Source organism: Diorhabda sublineata, chromosome 3 (assembly GCF_026230105.1).
Source record: "Diorhabda sublineata isolate icDioSubl1.1 chromosome 3, icDioSubl1.1, whole genome shotgun sequence".
In the NCBI taxonomy this organism is placed as follows: Eukaryota; Metazoa; Arthropoda; class Insecta; order Coleoptera; family Chrysomelidae; genus Diorhabda; species Diorhabda sublineata.
In genome coordinates this window covers 41,833,942-41,853,314 of record NC_079476.1, presented here as the reverse complement: position 1 = coordinate 41,853,314, position 19,373 = coordinate 41,833,942, and the positions used below count along the sequence as shown (strand labels likewise).

At 32.9% G+C, this 19,373-nt stretch overlaps 1 protein-coding gene across 1 annotated transcript in view; it reads right to left on the bottom strand.

Annotated features, from left to right (window-relative positions):
* Positions 1 to 19,373, bottom strand: part of LOC130441599 (transforming growth factor-beta-induced protein ig-h3) — a 57,028-nt gene that overhangs the window by 4,150 nt on the left and 33,505 nt on the right. The window contains exons 2-5 of the mRNA XM_056775346.1: positions 7,472 to 7,729; positions 6,939 to 7,202; positions 891 to 1,100; positions 327 to 812 (exon numbers count right to left, since the gene is read on the bottom strand). Coding sequence (XP_056631324.1) covers positions 327 to 812; positions 891 to 1,100; positions 6,939 to 7,202; positions 7,472 to 7,729 — 1,218 coding nt within the window. The remainder of the gene's footprint in view (positions 1 to 326; positions 813 to 890; positions 1,101 to 6,938; positions 7,203 to 7,471; positions 7,730 to 19,373) is intronic.

Sequence of the window (19,373 nt, the reverse complement as noted above, 5' to 3'; positions counted from 1 at the left end):
TTAATATACAGGGTGTTCTATTTGAAATATCGCAATAAAAGAGGAAACAGAAGAATGAAAGGACATCCTTTGCAAACCAGGACCAGGAGAAGAAAAGGGTGTTTTTTCCAAACCAGGATAGGAAAAAGAAAATTGCTAACCAGGACTAGAAGACTTCTTATAATACCAATATCAAAATTATCAAATTTCGAAGTAGGCAACATGATGACAATCAAAACATGTTTAAAATCTCTCAATCACGGATATTTTTGGTAGAAATATTTATGGTAATGGATTATTTCCATTTAAAAAGTCTTGATTTTAGCAAAAATGGAATAAACTTTTACCTTTTGTCCTTTTGACTGTGATGGTTTTGTTTCCCAAAGATTCCAGCCGAACCCCATCTGTCAAATCTCTGTCGTACAATCTTCCTTTGACGAAATGATTGAGTAATATTTGCAAACCGTCTCCAGTCGATAAATAATTATCTGGCATCCTATCCAATCCTATTTTCTCGAATGCGATATCCGTTGGAACGAAAAACGTGTAACCGGTTCCGGACACGTGCGGCGCTAAATCAGCAAGATTCAAAAATCTGGTGATATGCGTAAATCTTTTGTCCCTTTCCAACGCTAAAAAAGCGTGAGATAAAAATTGTGCTCCGAACCATGGGAATGCCAATAATGGCGGCGTTTCTTTGTCTTTGTGTTGTTGATGTAGTTTGGAAACTATCGATTCGGTAACGAACAAGACTTCACCTATAAACATAATGTTACCTCTGGCTACTGGCGTGTCTCCTTTAACTAACATAGCACCGTTCACTGTTAAATTTGCTAAAACCAAAAAATCACAAATACTTTTTTGATATTATTTATTCCCAACAGAAATCTTTCAATATAAAAAATACCTACGAGTTTTCCTAAAAACAATCTCCTTTCCACCTATAGTTTTCACGATTTCCCCATCTTTTATCAAATCCTGTTTCAATCTTCCCTTTACGAAGTGGTTAACAATAACGCTTTCGGTAAATTCCGGAACACTGAAGGGATAGAAACCCCAGTCGATTGGATGCCACCGCTGAAAGGCGTGATCGGTTGGTATAAAAACCGTGTATTCTTCCTCTGAAACGATACATTGAAATTAATACAATCAGTTGTTGGGTGTCGAAGATGATCACCAGGTCTCATGCTATTAAAAGAAATATTTTCACAATTGAATGACACAAAGCATTAAAGGAAGATTGTATGAAGATGTTTCTTATGGATCGAACCAACATATTTTGGTTAATGTTTTGGATTTGAAGCTTGCTAGGCTCAAACCAAAAGACCCGAATCTTTTGCAAAAACAACGTCAAGATGAGATCTCAAAAGAGATACCTAACAACGTTCTGAAGCATCTACGTGACGTAATTCATTGTATACGATAGAATTTGTGGGTAGAAAATTAACGGGTTTCCCATTACGATAATGGATTGTCATATTTCAGCTGGTTGTGTATGATTTTTTTGGCTCAGCCACCGTATTTGCTAGATTTAGATTTTTTCGAAACTCTTCAATCTGCTTTGAAGAAGACAGCCAGCTGAATACCCTTCCAGCCCAAGCTTACAAAAATTTGGAAACATGCTTGTATTGGCTCGAAAAGAATCGTATTTTGAAAGCGATAATAAAGATCTGTGGGTTAGATAGAAAATTTTGCTTAGGACATTCAAAATATTTATTCAGAACATATCAAATCAGAATATAGTCCTTCGGGTCTCGAATTAGAAATAAGGAGTGTACGCAATGTATTTTTTCAAACCAAAACTGTCCTTATCAAAGTGTGAGTAGGTACAAACATATTTGAATTGAAATATTTCAATCTACGGCGATAAGTTTTCAAATTACAAAGTAAATTCCCGCTTTTTATGTTATTAGGTGTAGAGAAATTACTCCAAAGCAATAATTCAAATCAATTTTCTAGATTAAGTAATTAATAAATGTTTCTTGATGTTACGCTTGTTTTATTGGTTATTTCTCATTATATACTCTTGTTAGTGACTTATTCAAACTCAATTCTAAATTTTATCGTTCAAAGCACTTGAAAAAAAAAAGTAATTTAACAAAATGTCACTTTACGAAATTCTCGGAACAAGCTATTCGAATTAAAATACGTTCATCTTTTTTTTTTTGGTAGAATTAACAAGATGTCGCCGGTTCGCTCAAGTGATAATAAAAAAAGATTGTTTGTCTCGTGCTCTACAAGTAATTTTCAGTAATGAAATTGCCTCAGCTTCGACGGATTTCCTACCAGCTACTCTTGTTATTGCTTTACTTCTTCCCGAACGTCGTTTTCCGTTTTCGTCTCATCGTTTTTCCAATAATCACATAAAACTGCAGGATAGTCATGAATTTGTCTTTGATTCGCTTTTTTCACATTCAACTAACTAACAAAAAAAAACAATAGGCGTAATTACAAAAACCGCGACATGCTTATTTGCGAACGCCTTGATTCCGATCCGAGCTTTAAAATAATATAATTATGATATTTTCGACTACATTTTTCGGATTATGCAGATAATAATTTTTTGGCGCTTATTTAAAATTTTATTTACCAAATTGGGAGTCCACGACTACATGTAGACATACGATGGTACGAGTTTAAACTTGTTAGGGTGCTATCAGATGTTGCTTCAGATTCGGGAACAGAAAAACAAAAGCTTTTGCAAAATCGTAGCCATTCCACGAGGTATTTCGTTGGCTTGGGGCATTTTCAAAAGAACGAGAGTGAACGGAAGAAGAATCATGCAACGAAAAGCAAAAATCGATGAAAATTTTGAGAGAAATGTTGCTACGTTCAGAACGCCACCCAAATTTGAGTATTAATGTATTGATGATGAGAAAGATTTGTACGAAATTAGTTTCAAAAAACCTTTTGCGGAAGTAAAAATTAAAAAGTTGGATTTTTAAATATCAGTATCAGAGAATGGAACGGCGCATTTCAGCCAGTTCTTGGAAGAAACCGTAAAAGAATCCATTCATATTAAACTATATATGAAGAAGAATTCGTAATTTTATCATTAAATTTTTGATCTTCGAAACCGTTTTTGTGGCTTCTCGATATTATTATTCATCTGTCGTGAGTCTTTAAATTTTAAATTCTTTGTGACGTTAAAAAACATTGTAAACAACCAGCTAAAAACTATCCCAGTATCTTTAACATTCAATTATAATTCAACTGGAATAAAATCAGTCTAACCACTTAATTTTATTTCCACATTACGTATCTCGAATTTAAATTCATCGTGTCAGATCTAGAGTCTTGCAAGGCGCCTCCTAGAGGTGAGCCGAAGCGTCCACACTCTCTATTTGATCTATTTATTCATGCCGCCACTTTCTTTGACTCGTGCCCGAAAAACCTACACGGAACGAAACGACCGGGAGGCGATAAGAGGTTAGTCCACACTCAAGCTAAATATGGATGATGATCCAAGAGGATATTTTGTTATTTTTGTTTTGAAGTTTGTTCATTTTTCCAGCTCTGTTCGTTAGATTACATTCATCTTCGAAGTAGGTTAGGTTATAACAAACAATCTAGGAAAGGAATCTTTGATTATTAAAGTTATCATAAAGGATTCCAGAGAACTTTGACAAGCACCTAAACTTCCGGGAATTCATCAACATTGTCTTCATTCTTGGACGATTAAACGGATATAATTAATAGAATTAGTAAGGAAATGTCGATGCAAATACAAATTCGAATTATATGAAAGGATAGATCCAAATATTTACGCAATTAATACCGAAAAGTTATATAATCAAATAACTGATCTCGGTAATGTATTTGGAGATAAAATAATTCTATTCTGGTTATCTCATCAACTTAAGTCCTTTTTATCTTAATTAATATCCATTACACTAAAATTATCTCGCTCTTTCTGGTCCTACAAGGGCAAATTAATATCGCGTTAAAACGTACAAATTGTTTTTTATCTGCTATTCTTTTAGCCGTCGAGAAATTAGGTTATAAAAAAAAGCGACGCTAAAAAAAGTTAAAGTCGAGAACAAAAAGATAATTATAAGAGATCTATCTTGAGAAAATGTAGCTTTGTCGTTTTAAGGAACGCTTTTTATTGCATTTCCTGAATTTGCGTTGTTATTTTCAAGCTGAAATGGATTTTTTTGGTTACCTCTATTAAAGCCGTACGAATTCGAAGGATGATTTACGTAAAGCTAGAAATTCACTCACACACCTCGTATTTGTTGATCTCGAAACGGCCTACAAAACGGTGCTCGGCAGAACATATACAAAAAGTCGAAAGGTGTAGTCAAGTTTGGAGATAGATAGAAAGGTGCAGTTTGTCACCAATATTATTTAAAATATACATTCCAGAAGCCCTGAGTAATTGGAGAACTAAAATTGCGGGAATGGGAATTGAGATAGAGGATGAATGCTAAACAAAGTTGATCGGCGAATATGCAAAATGAGGTTTGAATATAAATAAAGTGCAACAAGTCAAAAAAGCTACACAATTTCTAAACTCATTGCTTTGGAACCTATTGTAACGTATGGATATGAGTGCTGGCTAGGAAAAAATTATAGAGGCTGTGGAAATGGACTGGAAAGATATCCAGAGCAGGGCAAATACGGAATGAAGATATAGGACGAAGAGCAGGTCGAAATACACGATTTCACAAAGAATACAGACTAAACAACTACTCTCGACATGTGATGAGGATGGAGCCCGAAGAGAAGACCGAAGAAAGCGTTGACGTATCAACCGTAGAATAAAAGGAGACGAGGAACTATTTACAATCAATTTTTCAGTCACTTTTGAATGTGCCAATCTCAAGTTAGACTTCGCTGCAGAGTCCTCGTTGAAAAGAACCGTGAAAAGCTTGATATAAAATATGAAAATAATTCTTCTAGAGTATTCGGTTCTAGGAAAAAGCTTTTCGTACAGTTTTGGGGTTGTTCCAGAAAGTAACATCCTTGGTATACTGCTGTAAGAATGGCGTCAATGTAGAAATTTTTGACATTTCCGTTTGAGTTAGTGAGCTAGTTTAAATGGCGATGTTGATTGAAAGCAAATTGCTGAGATTTGACAACAACAAGTCATAAATCATCAACCACAAAATTCGTGGCAAGATTTATATCATAGGATAAGAATAGACAAAAAAATGACATTCTCTTCTGTTGTAAATGACCTACCCTGTAAATTAGGTACAAAAAGTAAACCTCAGTGAACTGTTTAAATAAAAATCTGATTAAATTTCAGTTAGCGGTTTCGATGTACCTATTTGAAACCGTTAGATCTCGATAAGAAGTGTTGATGTCGTCGACGAGAAATAAAATCGCTTCCATAATGTTTCTCGCGAACGTGCTGTTAGTAAAAATCGACTCTACCATCTACCTACTAGCCCTTTAAGTTTATTTCATGGTTTATGTTTAGAGTCTATTCTCAAAGAACTTTCCAACCTGTTTCCGGCGATAAAGTGTGTTGGAAAGATATAAAGCCTTCTGGATTATATTGCGTGGATGAGCTTCGAGAAACTTTCAAAATTTTGAGGGCTGTGAAAGTTTCTTTTACTTTCAAGACGATTTTTTATGAATAGTTATTCATTTATATTATTCGTGAATAATATCGAAAAAAAATATAATTATACGAGGGCTACTCTCTATCTTTTAAGTTGCCATGAAACTAGAGGAAGGAACGCTGGCAACGCCGCATTTTGAAATACAACTATACAACTGCCAGCTTTGAAATAGTTATTTTGTTATACAAGTCAGCTGCTTATAATGATAACTTTTCTTTATTCATTTAAATAAGAATAATTTTAGTAATTAATAATAAATAAATAACACAGCAAAGTTTACAATGGCGGCAATGCGCATTTGGTGGTGAAAGTCCTTCACGAACAGCTGCTTTTCATTGGTATAGCGAATTTGGAAGAAGAGCGATGATGCTGGTAAGCCTTCTTCTTCAGTTACTCTTGGAAACATTGGGAAAATGACATGTTTATTTAAAAAGTCCCATTGAAGCAAGCATTGGGTGTTGAATCCGCAACATAATCATCTTCATATGGAGAAAATGGTTCCTCATTGGAAACCACATATGCTTTCATGATTTTCCTTTTGGATTTCCATTAAAAGTATTAGTATTTTAATTATTTCCCTGCTAGGTAGATAAAAAACTTTTGTATTCGCGTTTATTAGAAATTTAAATCACCTTCAAACTGGTACAAGAATTTTGAAAACTAACTTTTAATCTGGTAGAATTCTCAGATTTAGTTGTGTGCAAATATCAATTTTGAAGACTTAAAAACCAAGCTGTGTTTGGAGGAGCTCCCTAGAAACGTTTTTAGTGAACTGGATGAAATCTGAGTTGAGTAAATCTCTATTTTTTGCCGGTTCTTTTGTATTCAAAGCTAATTTGGTATCTTATTAACTAAAATTCAACTTCACGCATTATTTTGGGGTAAATTGTAAAGTTCTAGAGCTCAAATCCCTCAATATAAGATATAAAAGTAAAGGTCTATATTATATCTATTCAAGAAGATTTACCAATAATAGCAAAAATGCAAAAGTTGGTAAAGAAAGTTATAAATCCATTTTTTAAAGTTACAATACAGTCACTCGCGAGTTGGTGTTTATATTACACAAAATTTTTGAAAATAATGTACAACGTAATTGAGCATCCACCCCATTCATCCGATTTGGCCATGCACTATTTTTGTTTATTCGTCAAGCTAAAGAAACACAAGGTACAAGAAGCAATTTATTAATTCCAATTCCAAGATTGACTTAGTGAGTTTTCTAGTTATAGAAGATTCGTAGGAAACGTGAAAAAATCTTTTTTTAGTCTAATAAATATGGTATTGAATTAGTCTGTAGAATAAAGTATTCTAGATCCTAAATAAAGTACGAAAATCCATTCGGGAGTCGATAAATAAAATAAATCAGATCGCATTTCAATTACGTACCTTGTTGTAGTAAGTTAGAAACGTTAGATCGCGATAAGAAGTGCTGAAAAACCCTAACGCCACTCTTGAGAAACGACAGCACTTCCATAATGTTTTCCACGAATGTGGCGTTCGATTGATTCTTGCTATTTTCGTTCGAAGTCGAAGAGAAAGTTGCCGAAACGTCCATCAGTTTTTCTTGGGCCGTTGGAAGCGCCGAAGCGTTATTTTGTTTTGTTTCCTGTTCTTCAGCGAACAAGTAACCGTCTAAGATTACTAACAAACCTGCAGAAGAAGGAAAAAAGTTAATTGAATATCGCGTTTTTGTTATTAGGTAGTAGTGCCGTTTGAAAGGCTTCAAAAAAGTAAATTGCTTTGGTGTATTTTGTTTTATTTTTATTTATTGGTTACATCGGCCACTTACTAAGACAGTGGCGGACAAATATATAATAAAATATAATAATAACGATATTAAATTGATTATTGGTAAAGATCTTCCACAGACGGTTCGTTGAAGTTTCGGTTGTTATTATTATTATTTTCATACAACTTACCATTTGGTACTACAACTCTTCTTTCTACTACGTTAGCATCGTTAGCTTTGAGGTCGTGTTCCTTAAATATTCTAACGGTAACACTTTTTCCTGATAACGTTGTTAAAGTTGTATCGGAAGTTATATTCGTGAGATCAATGAGAGAACCTAGAACTACGTGATCCAGTAACAGTTTCTTGATGAGTTCCGGTTGCTGAAGCAGTTTTTCAGCTCGTTTTGTTGCTGAATTCTGAGGAGCGAAGATAGTGAAAGGTTCATCTGTAAATAAAATATAAATCAATCAATATCAAGAATATGAGGCGTATATAATTTCTTCCAGCTCCGAAAATTTAATTAGTTAATAAGAAAATCTCAATACGGAACGTCGCGACTGTTTTCGATTTACATCAATCATTTTATCAGTCAAAAACACGAGGATGTCTTAATTCATTACGTCAAGATATCAACTGTACCGTATAATGCATGTTAGGATTCAAATTCACATCAAATGCAGACCCTCTTAGCCTCATCACAATGAGTTATCGTTTGATAATTTCACACAGAATTGCACTCGAAGGCGACAATGACGATGTCTTCGAGAAGACGAGTTAATTTAATAAAGGGTGGTCCTACCCAAAACGCAACTTTTTGACTTTGAAAAATGTATATTTATAAAATTAAATGGTGAAATAATTGATTGAGTCTACTCATCCCATAAGTTTATTGAAAGACACGAAATGATCTCGAATTTTCCATTGAGAGGATTTGGTGGTGGTCAAGGTCAAAGTAATAATGATATACAAACTGAAATTGGTTATTTGGAATGTTTTCTGAGAAAGAGAAGGAATCATTGATGCACAATTGATTACATAGCTCAACGATGACATACAACAAATATAAATAAATAAAGTGGTTTCAATAATATGATTACTGTACTTGTTGGATGACACACTATGCGTGTATGTGCTCTCTTAAATACTAATCCTATTGTATACAAAAGATATATTTAATTATATTTATTTCTGTTCGGTTCTGTCTTTTGTTTTAGAATTAGTTATATCCCATTCGAAAAGAGTGTAGAGTAATAAATCAATCCCTCCCCTGGCCACCATAGCCGTAGACACATTTTAGAACAATTTATTATTTTATTTTATCAAACCTTAGTAAATGAATCCAACATTTATTTTCTAAGAAATTTATTGCATCAAGTTCAAATTTCCAAATATGTTCACTAATCGGTTAAAACAATTCTTTTGGGGTATTTTAAGAAAGGAATGATGTTGACAGGTGAATATTTCACGCCCTTTATAGTATATACCTGGGGAAAAATGATAATTAGGTACATTTTGCAAGAGGGCACAATTAAATTGTTATTGACAAGTTTCAGTATAAGAAAAAGTCCTATAAAAGAAAATTCCCAATATACAACTGCATTTCTAGCGCAGTGTTTATCACAGAAACGTTTACAAAACTGTATATTCAATATGTCAACGTTCGAAAACTATATTCCAATACATAAAGTAAAGTATTCAAAAACAATAATAATATTTTATTAATTAAAAAAAACCCATTGCGACGGCTATGATGGTAAGGGTCTTCTTACTTTTGGGGAGATTCAGAGGTTGGTGTGAAAGTATTAAAGTAGAGAGAAAAATAAAGATATCCCTCAATTTTGGAAATAAATATGGAATCGCTCAAGTAAGACGTTGGTTCACATCAGGAATAATAAATTTTAACGAATACAATAGTAACTAACAATTCTTCACAATTACATCAATATAAGACAAAAATTAGGTAAACCGAGACGATACGTGAATGGAGAAAAAAATAAGAGACATTCTGTATAACTTAATATATGGTTAACAGATGGTTCCTATCAGAAGTGGCGAGATAATTTGCAAAACCATTTAGGCCAAATGCGTTTCCTTGGAATGCTTGTTAACACTGGAGTTGATATATGTATAATTCGTTGGTTCTGAACAGTATAAATTTATTTTAAAACCACGTTACAAATCAGCGAATTTTTTTTTTTTGGTGTTTCGACATTCTGATTATTTTTTCAATACCATCAATCAACTCTTTCTGAAATTTCCTCCGGGCGAAATTTGATATCACCAACATAGTTTTAATCACCCTATATTCGATATTAATTTTTTTGAAAATTATAATGTACTCTGTTTCAATGTACGTTAATTACTTTAAGATGTAGTTCGCCTTGTTCAATGCAAGGAGACATAACTTCTTGATTTTATTCCGTTTGAAATTATTTCCTGGTCTATTCTTCTATGAAAACACTTCAACATGACGGTTTCGCTTTAGTGTGACACTAGCACTACTCGAAGATGATTTTATCAAGTTAGAGGATAGGAAGTAGATGGAGAGCTTTTCGAATTGTGTATAAACGATTCGATTGGATGTGAAAGCGGTGTAGTTTTGGATAAACAGTGAATTACGAGGTACAAAAAGATATGTATATATTTTTCCTAAACTCATCATACATTCTTTATACGTAGCATCAAAATTCCACTCAAGTTTGTTAATTGTTTGATAAAATCAGAACGTGGATGAGTTCTAGAATGAACTGCCATTGCAATCATTAACAAAAATCCTGTAGGATCCAACCTATTTGAAGCAAACTTAGATATGGTGGTAGACCACGACGAAACTTGATATTGCAGTACCTTCAAGTGAATTTATTTAAATAAATGGTTGTAATATTAATTTTCTGCTTGTATAGTATGTTTCTAGAAACCTTCCTCAGAGAATGTAATAAAAAAGATGTTTTGTTGAGATTTAATTGAAGCAAATGGATTTGTTTTTTATGATGCTATTTCTATACAATCTAGAACTAAATTTCGCGTTTTTTTTTGCATATGAATTATCAGTTTTTTTATTTACTTTTACACTCCGCACACGTATCCGCCCTCGAACATAGAATTAGATATCTAAGTGTGAACTAAACGTTAAAGTTTTAGGTTTGAACAGGGTGCAATAGTTTGAACAACAAACTTCGAGCTGTTCCAATCCCGTTAATTTGAATATTATAGATAGAAACCGTAGAAGTTGGCAACTTCCAGTAGATAAAGTGAATAATATTAGTTAAATTAATTGATTTGTTATTAACTATTCAAAAATTGATTTAAATTCAACATGAAAACTTTATTTAATCTCCTAATCATAATATCTTTAATTTCTACAATACCTTATGTAATTATTTTTTAATCTATACTTAATAAATGCAAGTTTTATTGCGCCACCTTGTAGAAGATAATCGCCGAAGAGACAGATCTCCAAGTAGATTGGTAGACCAAAAAGAAATATATAGAAAATATTGCACAGGATAGACAAGCATGGAAAAAACTGCTGGATCAAATATAAATGGTGTCACTTCATCCATTGGAGGATAATGGAAAGAGGAGGAGGAATTCGATACTGTATGTCGTACAACAACGTGTAACTAGATCAATATTATATTGAGTACCCAGTATGCTAGTTACTGATTATGGTTCAACTAGTATACCTCATAAATTCAAGAGTACAAACAAGCAATGATAAGACACTCATTTAAATAGAAATTTTTCTATATCAACTTGTATAATTTTAGTGATTGTTTATACAAATATGTGTACCTACTTAAAATAAAAATTTTTAATTAATTGGGAGAGCACAAAATTTCTGATTATTTTCAACTGCTTTCAGAAGTAATCAAGTTTCGTCACTTGTAAAAATTAATTGGTTAATCAGCGAAAGTGTTTTCTGTAATAAATGACTGAATTAATAAAACTGGCGGATATTAAAACTCAAAATTCGTAGTTTTAATGAAATTAATTTAAATGTTTAGCAGGTCTCTACTTCGAAACCGTTGATGTATGGTCCTCATAAAATATACAAATCGCAATGACAACCGTTATCCACACCATGCCATTTGCAATGGGAGTAGTTGGCGAAAGCCAAAGTTCAAAACTTCACCATTACGCAAAATGGAATTGCCACTAATGAAATTTCTGTCCAATCAATCTTCACTAAGCCAAGTACCTTCCGGCAACGGACCATAAATGAAATTAACATTTTCACGTGGAAACTTCGTTCAACAGTTCAAAATGAAAGATGTAAACGCGGTGACTGACCGATGGGCCTTCTAATAAGCTTAACCCATAGGCGTACATAACATTCTTAATTATAATATGACAGAAAGTAATCGTACTATAGTTGTATCGAAAAAAACTAACGGATTAACTGGTATTAATTTCAATAGAAGTTAACTGTATTTCTACTTAGAGAGTAGTCTCAGAAGATCGTGAAGAATTGTCGATTACTAGCAGAAGGAGTTGCTAGAAAACCATGTTTCATAATTCATCGTTTTATAATATAACTTTCATCCATCTATAAAAAATTTATCTTTTAAAATTTAAGTTTCGATAGCACCAAACAACTACTCAATCAATCAGCTTTATCCGTATTAACTGAGATTTATATCAGAAGAGGCCTCCAGTTGCCAGTCTGAGCAATTTCAAAATAAGACGAAAAACGAAAATAATGCATAGCTCAGTTCGCTGTTCAGTATAGAAGAGAATATGACAGTCAAAATGAGATGAATATTTGCTTTTTTTGTCCTTACTTTTGATAAAAAGGAGAAAATTACTTTCGCACGTCGAAGCCAAGTTATTCGAGCTGTGAGACCTAATAAAAAATGATATAACCTGGATAGATATTCACATAAGAAAATGTATCTCACCGGGATTCAAGTTGAAATTAATTTAGTCCCTAATATCTGTTTTCTTAACGAACTAGGAAAGCAAATATATGAAACTACTGCGCAAAACGTATTTAATTATATATTTAAACCATTTGTACAAGTGATGCAAAACAGTTCTGAATTCTGACTGGTTGCTCAGTTTAATAAGATAGGCATGCTACACAGGAGTGGTTGGGCGACAAGGTGGACAGCCAAAAATAGCTAAGCGACTGGGCGCCTTCGCATAAGCCCAATCACTCGTATTGTAAAACTTAGTTACTTCGTCTGATACGGGCCCAATTCGATTTGGACTTTCAGTTCTTTTTAGTTGAAGCGGTATTGTCAATTTTTCAACGTTTTTTCATGAAAATTCTTTAGGTTTTTCTTTCGAAAACACCGGTTGTATTAATAAATAATTATTATATATTGAAATATTAACTTATTTAGAAGCTGAAGATATTTCTAAATCAATCTATTCAAAATTTACTATCATTGAAGAAAGATTGTTAGAACATCTTGGTGTTGATTTTTGTGATACGTGTTAAGCAGGCTGAATTAAAAATTGCTTATTTTTCTATTGATGCCGAGTTCGTAGTGAGACCATTTTGATCTGCGGTAGTTGTAGAAGTAACAAAATCTATCTTTAATTTACCACGTCAAATCGCCTGATTAGAATCCCACGAAGCGTGCAAAAATCACACAAAAGTTTTAACGAATCGTTTTTGGCAATCTAAAAGTTCCTCTTTCAAGAAATACTTTTCTCGCAAATCGAATTTATTCAATAGCTAAAATATTGCTTCAAGAGTGATCTCACACGATATCCACGAAATGTTTTGATTAAAAATAGATGTGACGCCGCTGAATCTACGTTGATCGTTCGTGTACAGGGAGGTATTGCTTTGATTGATGTGCTACATAATTGCGAATACCTTCTTTCCATCATCACACGTTCGCCATTAAAATACCTTGGCTGTCGATATTACTCCCATCGGTTCGTCATCAATAGCAACGGTTCCTTTTTCTTGACGGTTGTACGATAAAACAATTTTGTTATAAATTCTGAATATTTACCGCATAAACTTATAATGATTCATTTATCGCTCGGAAAGAAACAAGTTCCGAAGTAGATACACGACTCCAAAGAGAATGTTTTAATCACGTTTATGTCTGTATTCAGTAAATTTATCTCCAAAATATACCGAATCGTCAAATTGTGTTAATTTAATGTTAAAATCAAAGAATGATGATTAGATTGTGTACACGGTTTTCGTTTCAATTCCAATCAAATTGTTTAATGATAATAAATAACAAATATTTACATATTTTTGATTAATTTGAAGTACAAAAGTGTGATTTGGACAGGTCCTTAGTGCTTAAAATTATCAAAATTCTAATGTTAATTTGAAACAATTGTTGAAAGAAGTTCTCGACGATATAAATGCAATAAACTGACATAACCAGAGGGATTGATTCTGATCCTGAAAGACCTATTATTATCTATTCATCTCCAACAGATTTCTACGTCTACGTCCCGCTGAATCCTAATGAAAATTTGTCATCGCAATCTCCATTTAATTCTTTTTCTATCCAAAATATTTTCTGTTTGAATATTCTAGACCGTCAAGGTCTACAGCAGATTCTTTCTAAATCAAAATTGAGGACAAACGGAACGAAGATCTTTGTAATCTAGAAACAATAAAACACAATAAAAAAGAAAAAAGTCTCAATTTCACAATTGAACTGAAACTTATGAACAACATAATGGATTTAAAAAATAATGTTTCGTTTGTATATGGGATAGCAAGGATAGACACCATTATATTTGAAAAGAGAGGCTTCCCGGAGAACAATTCGTTCCTGAGGAGTAAAATATAATACATCCTGCACTCATTAAAATTGAAAGTTTATTTCTCCATTCATATGTAATTTGAATGGAGTAGTTTGTTAAGGGGCTGGATACAAATGGTGAGTGTTTCGAGTTTACAGCTTATGGATACCTTGACTGAAATACAAAGCAATTCGCTTTTAGACTAAAAGTATCGTATCACATAATGAAGATCAATGTTTACAAATTCATTGAAAACTTAATATTGATGGCTGCCAAACAAATACTAAACAACGTGGCGTCTTCAAACTTGAAGCATATGCTTCAAGCAACTACCGCCATCTCTAGATCGGGTTATTTATTAACGAATAAAAAGACAGATTCTACCTAAAGGGTAAAACGATATAAGGGCAGAAGGCACGAACATAAGTTTTTCTATTCGAGTGCATACGGATAAATATTTTCATTTTCAGAACTACGGAATCGAATATCAACAGAGAAGTTGTTATTTTTTGATCTCGTCCAACAAGCATTGACACGTTGACTTACAAATTATTTTCACACTTCTACATTTGTTTTTTCTGCACTATTTGTGATATACTATAAATAAATATCATATTTTGAACGTCGAATTTTATTTACCTTCGATTAATGGACATAAAATAAACGTCAAATTTTAAATTGCCCGTCATTAATAACATTAATGAGAACGCTGTTTCTCTTCTTCTCTCAAACGACGTATTTCATGTTTGAAATTAATTAAAAAGGGCTATGGCAGGTACTCGACTATATGGGCTTACAGGAGGCTCTATATCGCGTTCATAAATCCAATTCTGCTATATCCTTCGACGACATCGAAAGAATAGATTTTCAAAACCAGATATTATAGTCCGACACCTCCGAAAACACCTATTTCAACACGGTTTATTCGGGATACATCCAAACTGTAAATCCTCCTAATTCATACAGGATTTTCATATTTTCAGAATGGCCAGTCGTAGTTAAATCGAAATTATTGTGTAATACACTGTTAAAATATTTATCCGGTATATATATTTTTCAGAAAATATTAACGAAATTTAAATCCCATCCCAAAGGATGTTTTTAGAGCTCCAATTAACCAGGAACGAAATTACGTGTTCTCTTTAATAAGTACATTCCGTTTATGAGATGATAAAAAGCTTTTTTCCATTTTAAAAATTCATGAAGTTGTGAAAATCTTAGTAGTTTTTTATGGTGTACATAAAACAAGGATTCTCATATTATCGAATGGTCCGTTGTATAGTGTTATATCCTGCAGGGATCAAGGACTGTCGTAGAATCTTAATAAGTTTGTATAGCTTTAATTGAAAGTAACATACAAGTAGAAAAACGTGACTTATTTCGTTTCGTAAGAAAGGTGTATCTACTTGATTTCATCACATATATTTATACAGATAATATTTCGGAAGAACTCAGAAACTTTACGTTCTACAACAACCGCCATTTTCTTACAGGGAGTCCCAAAAGATCTTGTTACGTTGAGGATTCCTTGCATGACCTGAATGTTCTTTCTCAAACATTCTTTTCGAGATGTAATGTAACTTTTTCTTCAATTCCCTAAGCTTCCCTTCTACCCCTACAGATTGAAGCCTTGGAATCAACCAAAAAAGGGGTGATTCACTCTACCTCCACTTCTTTCTTGATAATGGCTTCAAAGTGAGGGTCGAAACGTTTCAATGCGGTTCGAAACGACTCGAAACTGGGTTTATACAAGGTTTGTTCAACCTGCTAGTCTGGACCGTTCTTGGAAACGTTTATTTGATATTTTCTGCGTAATCTCCGGTTAAGTACGGTTCTTTTAGTATTTGCTATCAAGCTTGTGTCGAAAAGACCGTTCTGGAGACAGGTGGAACACAAAAGAGAATCGGTAACTATCCGGTTGGAACACGTAATTGGTGCTACTCAAGAAAAAATGCGGAAAAAACTGTCCAAGGCAATTTGAATTTAAATGTTTTGTTTTTTTTCGCAGAAAACTTCTAATTCTTTCTTAAGTTTTTATTTACGCTTGAAAATCTTTATATGATTCTGCCACAATTTCCATTTTCCTTTTTGCTAGTTTTACTCAAGTGAAGCCATTTAAGGTATTGTATTTTTCCTGTAAAAGTCACATGTCAGGTTTTTTCGGATTTCGAATAAATTAGACCAAGAAAAACGATGTTTGATGATTTAATATATTTTTTTCTAAGCCCGGGTTTCTTATTATTTACCGAATAACCAAAAATTCGGTTTCTTTACCTTCTGATAAATTGAACCTTGTAGAAACTTAACCTAAAATCTTATACATCAAAAGTGGTTATTATATCTATATTTGATTAGTTTATTTTTGGAAATATTCGTCATACAAATGATTAAATATTTAATATAGATGCTTTCCAACATTTAGAATATTTGTTTGATGAGGAATTGATTGATGAAATACAGAAAATTCCAGAAGTACCAGATTATTCGGTTCGTCATAAAATTGATCATTACAATTTTGATCCGATGATGAAATGTTTTTACCGTTTTCTTTTTCCTTCTCTATCAATGTAAACTAGAATTTTCAAACCAACACATCTTTCTCCAACTAGCGACTACTTCAACATAACCTTAAAAAAACACGTCCACAGATCGTTGTCACAAACACAGATCATAGGAAACTGTCAATACAAGAACGTTTTTTTGTTTATTTCTTTCCTTATTCAATACATTGACGATTGCTATATTGGCATCTTTCATAGTGTTACCAACAAAATAATATTTGTTGAGTACTTAATAAAGTACTCAAAATACTTATTAGTTAGTTCGGATTTAAATAAATTAGGGTGGAGAAACGGTAAACATTTATTCGACAATTAAAAGTTCCTACTAAAATTAAGCGGCTAATAACTATTTGGCACTTCATTAGAACGTGAAGAAACCTAACCTAAAATATATAATTCATGCAAAAGATTAATAAAGACGTTCCGATATAGACAGGAATCAATTAGGAGGTATGTCAATTATTAGAAATCTTTGTCCAAATGCCACTTAAGAAGCCTGATTAGTCTTATTGTATTTCGAAAAACATTTTCCATATTTTTAAGTTAAATTTCAAAAATATATTTTCCAATTTTTGATTTTTTTAAAGGTATTATTGAACTCGGTATGTTTCGTGTTTTGTCGAATTCAGCATTCACATTCATGGAATGATGGGAAACAAGGAATGAAACAAAATACGTAAACTGGATACCCTCCAAACGACGATTCTCAACTGGTCACGTTTATGTACCTTTTGTATCTAACAAATACTAATTCGGACTCGGTTTCCACGAACTGCTTTTGAATTTTGTTGCACTTGTTTGTACATAAAAAAAAAATGCAAACTTTACGAAACGTGATTCTGGTCTGATCTTTTTCACCGTTAGATCATAACACCGTCATACACAGTTCATAGAAATCAGATATTTCATTATTTAATTAATTTTATTTTCTCTGTTTCTATCAAATAATCGTAGATGAAAAATAAGGAACTAATAATAAAGAGGGTGTTGCTTTAACCCCGAGCTCTTTGAGTCCTTGGTAAAACAATTCATTGGGCTTAAATGGAAAAAGCTGTCGTATTGCATTGTCAATATAAATAGTAATCTGACGGTGTAAGGTCTGGAGTACATAGTGGATTTGGTAGGAGTTTAATAGTTCCAAGTTCTTCGATTTCTGAGTATGTGATTTAGCATCTCTTCAAAGGGCACTCAAAGTATAAGACGTCTCAAATCGGCTTCTTTTTGCGACGATTCATGTTCAGGCTGTTAACATGAATCATTTTTCCATCGCGTCTAATTAACAACTTTTATAGATCTAATAGTTGCCGAATGGCTGGTACTAGTTTTTCACTGCTTCCTGTGTAACTTCAATATCAAAAACAACGCTGTTCCTTTCGCTAATTTTTGTGTCTTCGTCTTCAATTTTTCATATTTTTTTTTGTTGCCACGACAGCTTTAAAATTTTGTTTCCAATAATTTTCGTTTCTTAGAATTAGAGACTGATTTTCACAAATTACGACATTTTTTAGACGTAGGAATTTTCTTACAATAAATAATTTTCTATGTCGATTTAATTAATATTTGGTTATATTTCCAACTACATATTAGAGCTCAAATTGTAACATTTTATATAAATTTTTCGCTAAGCTACTATATGAATTTTCTTTTTTTTTTTGTATTAAATAATTTATGTAGATGACTCGGTATTTGAAAAGTTCGCTGGCACTCGTGAATTTTCTAGATCGTTTCATATGTACTGGCCACATTCCAGAAAATTCCACGAGACGATTTGAAATTCTTACACTGCGACTAATTTAATCTCACCCCATAATATTTACATATATCTCAGACGTTGTCTTATTAATGACGTGTAAAAGAAAAAGAGTGAGGAAATTTACATTTTTCGACTATTGTGCTTTAGCATTCTAATTCGCAATGATATTGGTATTCGAATAATTGATTTTCATGGTATGTTTGTCGTTTTCGAAATGAGACGACTGAAATTGGTTACAACTTATCACACAAATAAAATGAGGAAATCGGAGTTTGTTTCCAAAATGAATTATAATATTTTTCCAAATTATGTTTGGTTATAATTGCCACAATAATCACTTTGACTTGCTAGGATATTAGTCAACAAGAAACCCCATAACCAAATCTAGAGGGTCTGTTCTAAAAGTAGTAGGACTTTTTTTTTAAAAACAATTTTCATTTAAGAAATTACGACAAACGGTTAGAAACACCCTTCTTATCTACACACTACTGCCAACGAGTTTTCCAGTTTTCGTATGCCTCCAGGAACACCTAGACCGGAATACTGTTCAGTTTCTGCGTCATAGCTTACTCGACCGCCTCTACCGAGCCTTTTGCGTTGATTTTAATACTCAGAAAAATCCTGACAGAACAGTTTCTGACCGGCCTTTTGCTTCTCCAAAACTTGTGTTTTCAAAAAAGAATAGTTCATAGGTGTGGGCGACCGTAGGCCTTCATATAGGGCGGTCGTGTCCCACTTAAAGTCCAATGTCTTTTGAGAAGCCGATCAGGTGCTTTGGTTTGAACCCTTTGATGTCGTTAAGTAGGTGTTTAACCGCGTCCGTGCTTTTATTTTATACCTATGACGTCACGAAATAGGGCGGACTTACTGAAATGTTTAAACTACCCACAAAATTTTTGAATTTTCAATAATTTTTTTCTCTATGAAAAATTTGTATATCAATTATCCAAAACTATTTATTTCACAAACCATGCAATTATCCTATTGTGTGATTTTGAAATAGTGGCTTTATGCTTTTCAAAGATGTATTTGTTTGTATACAATTA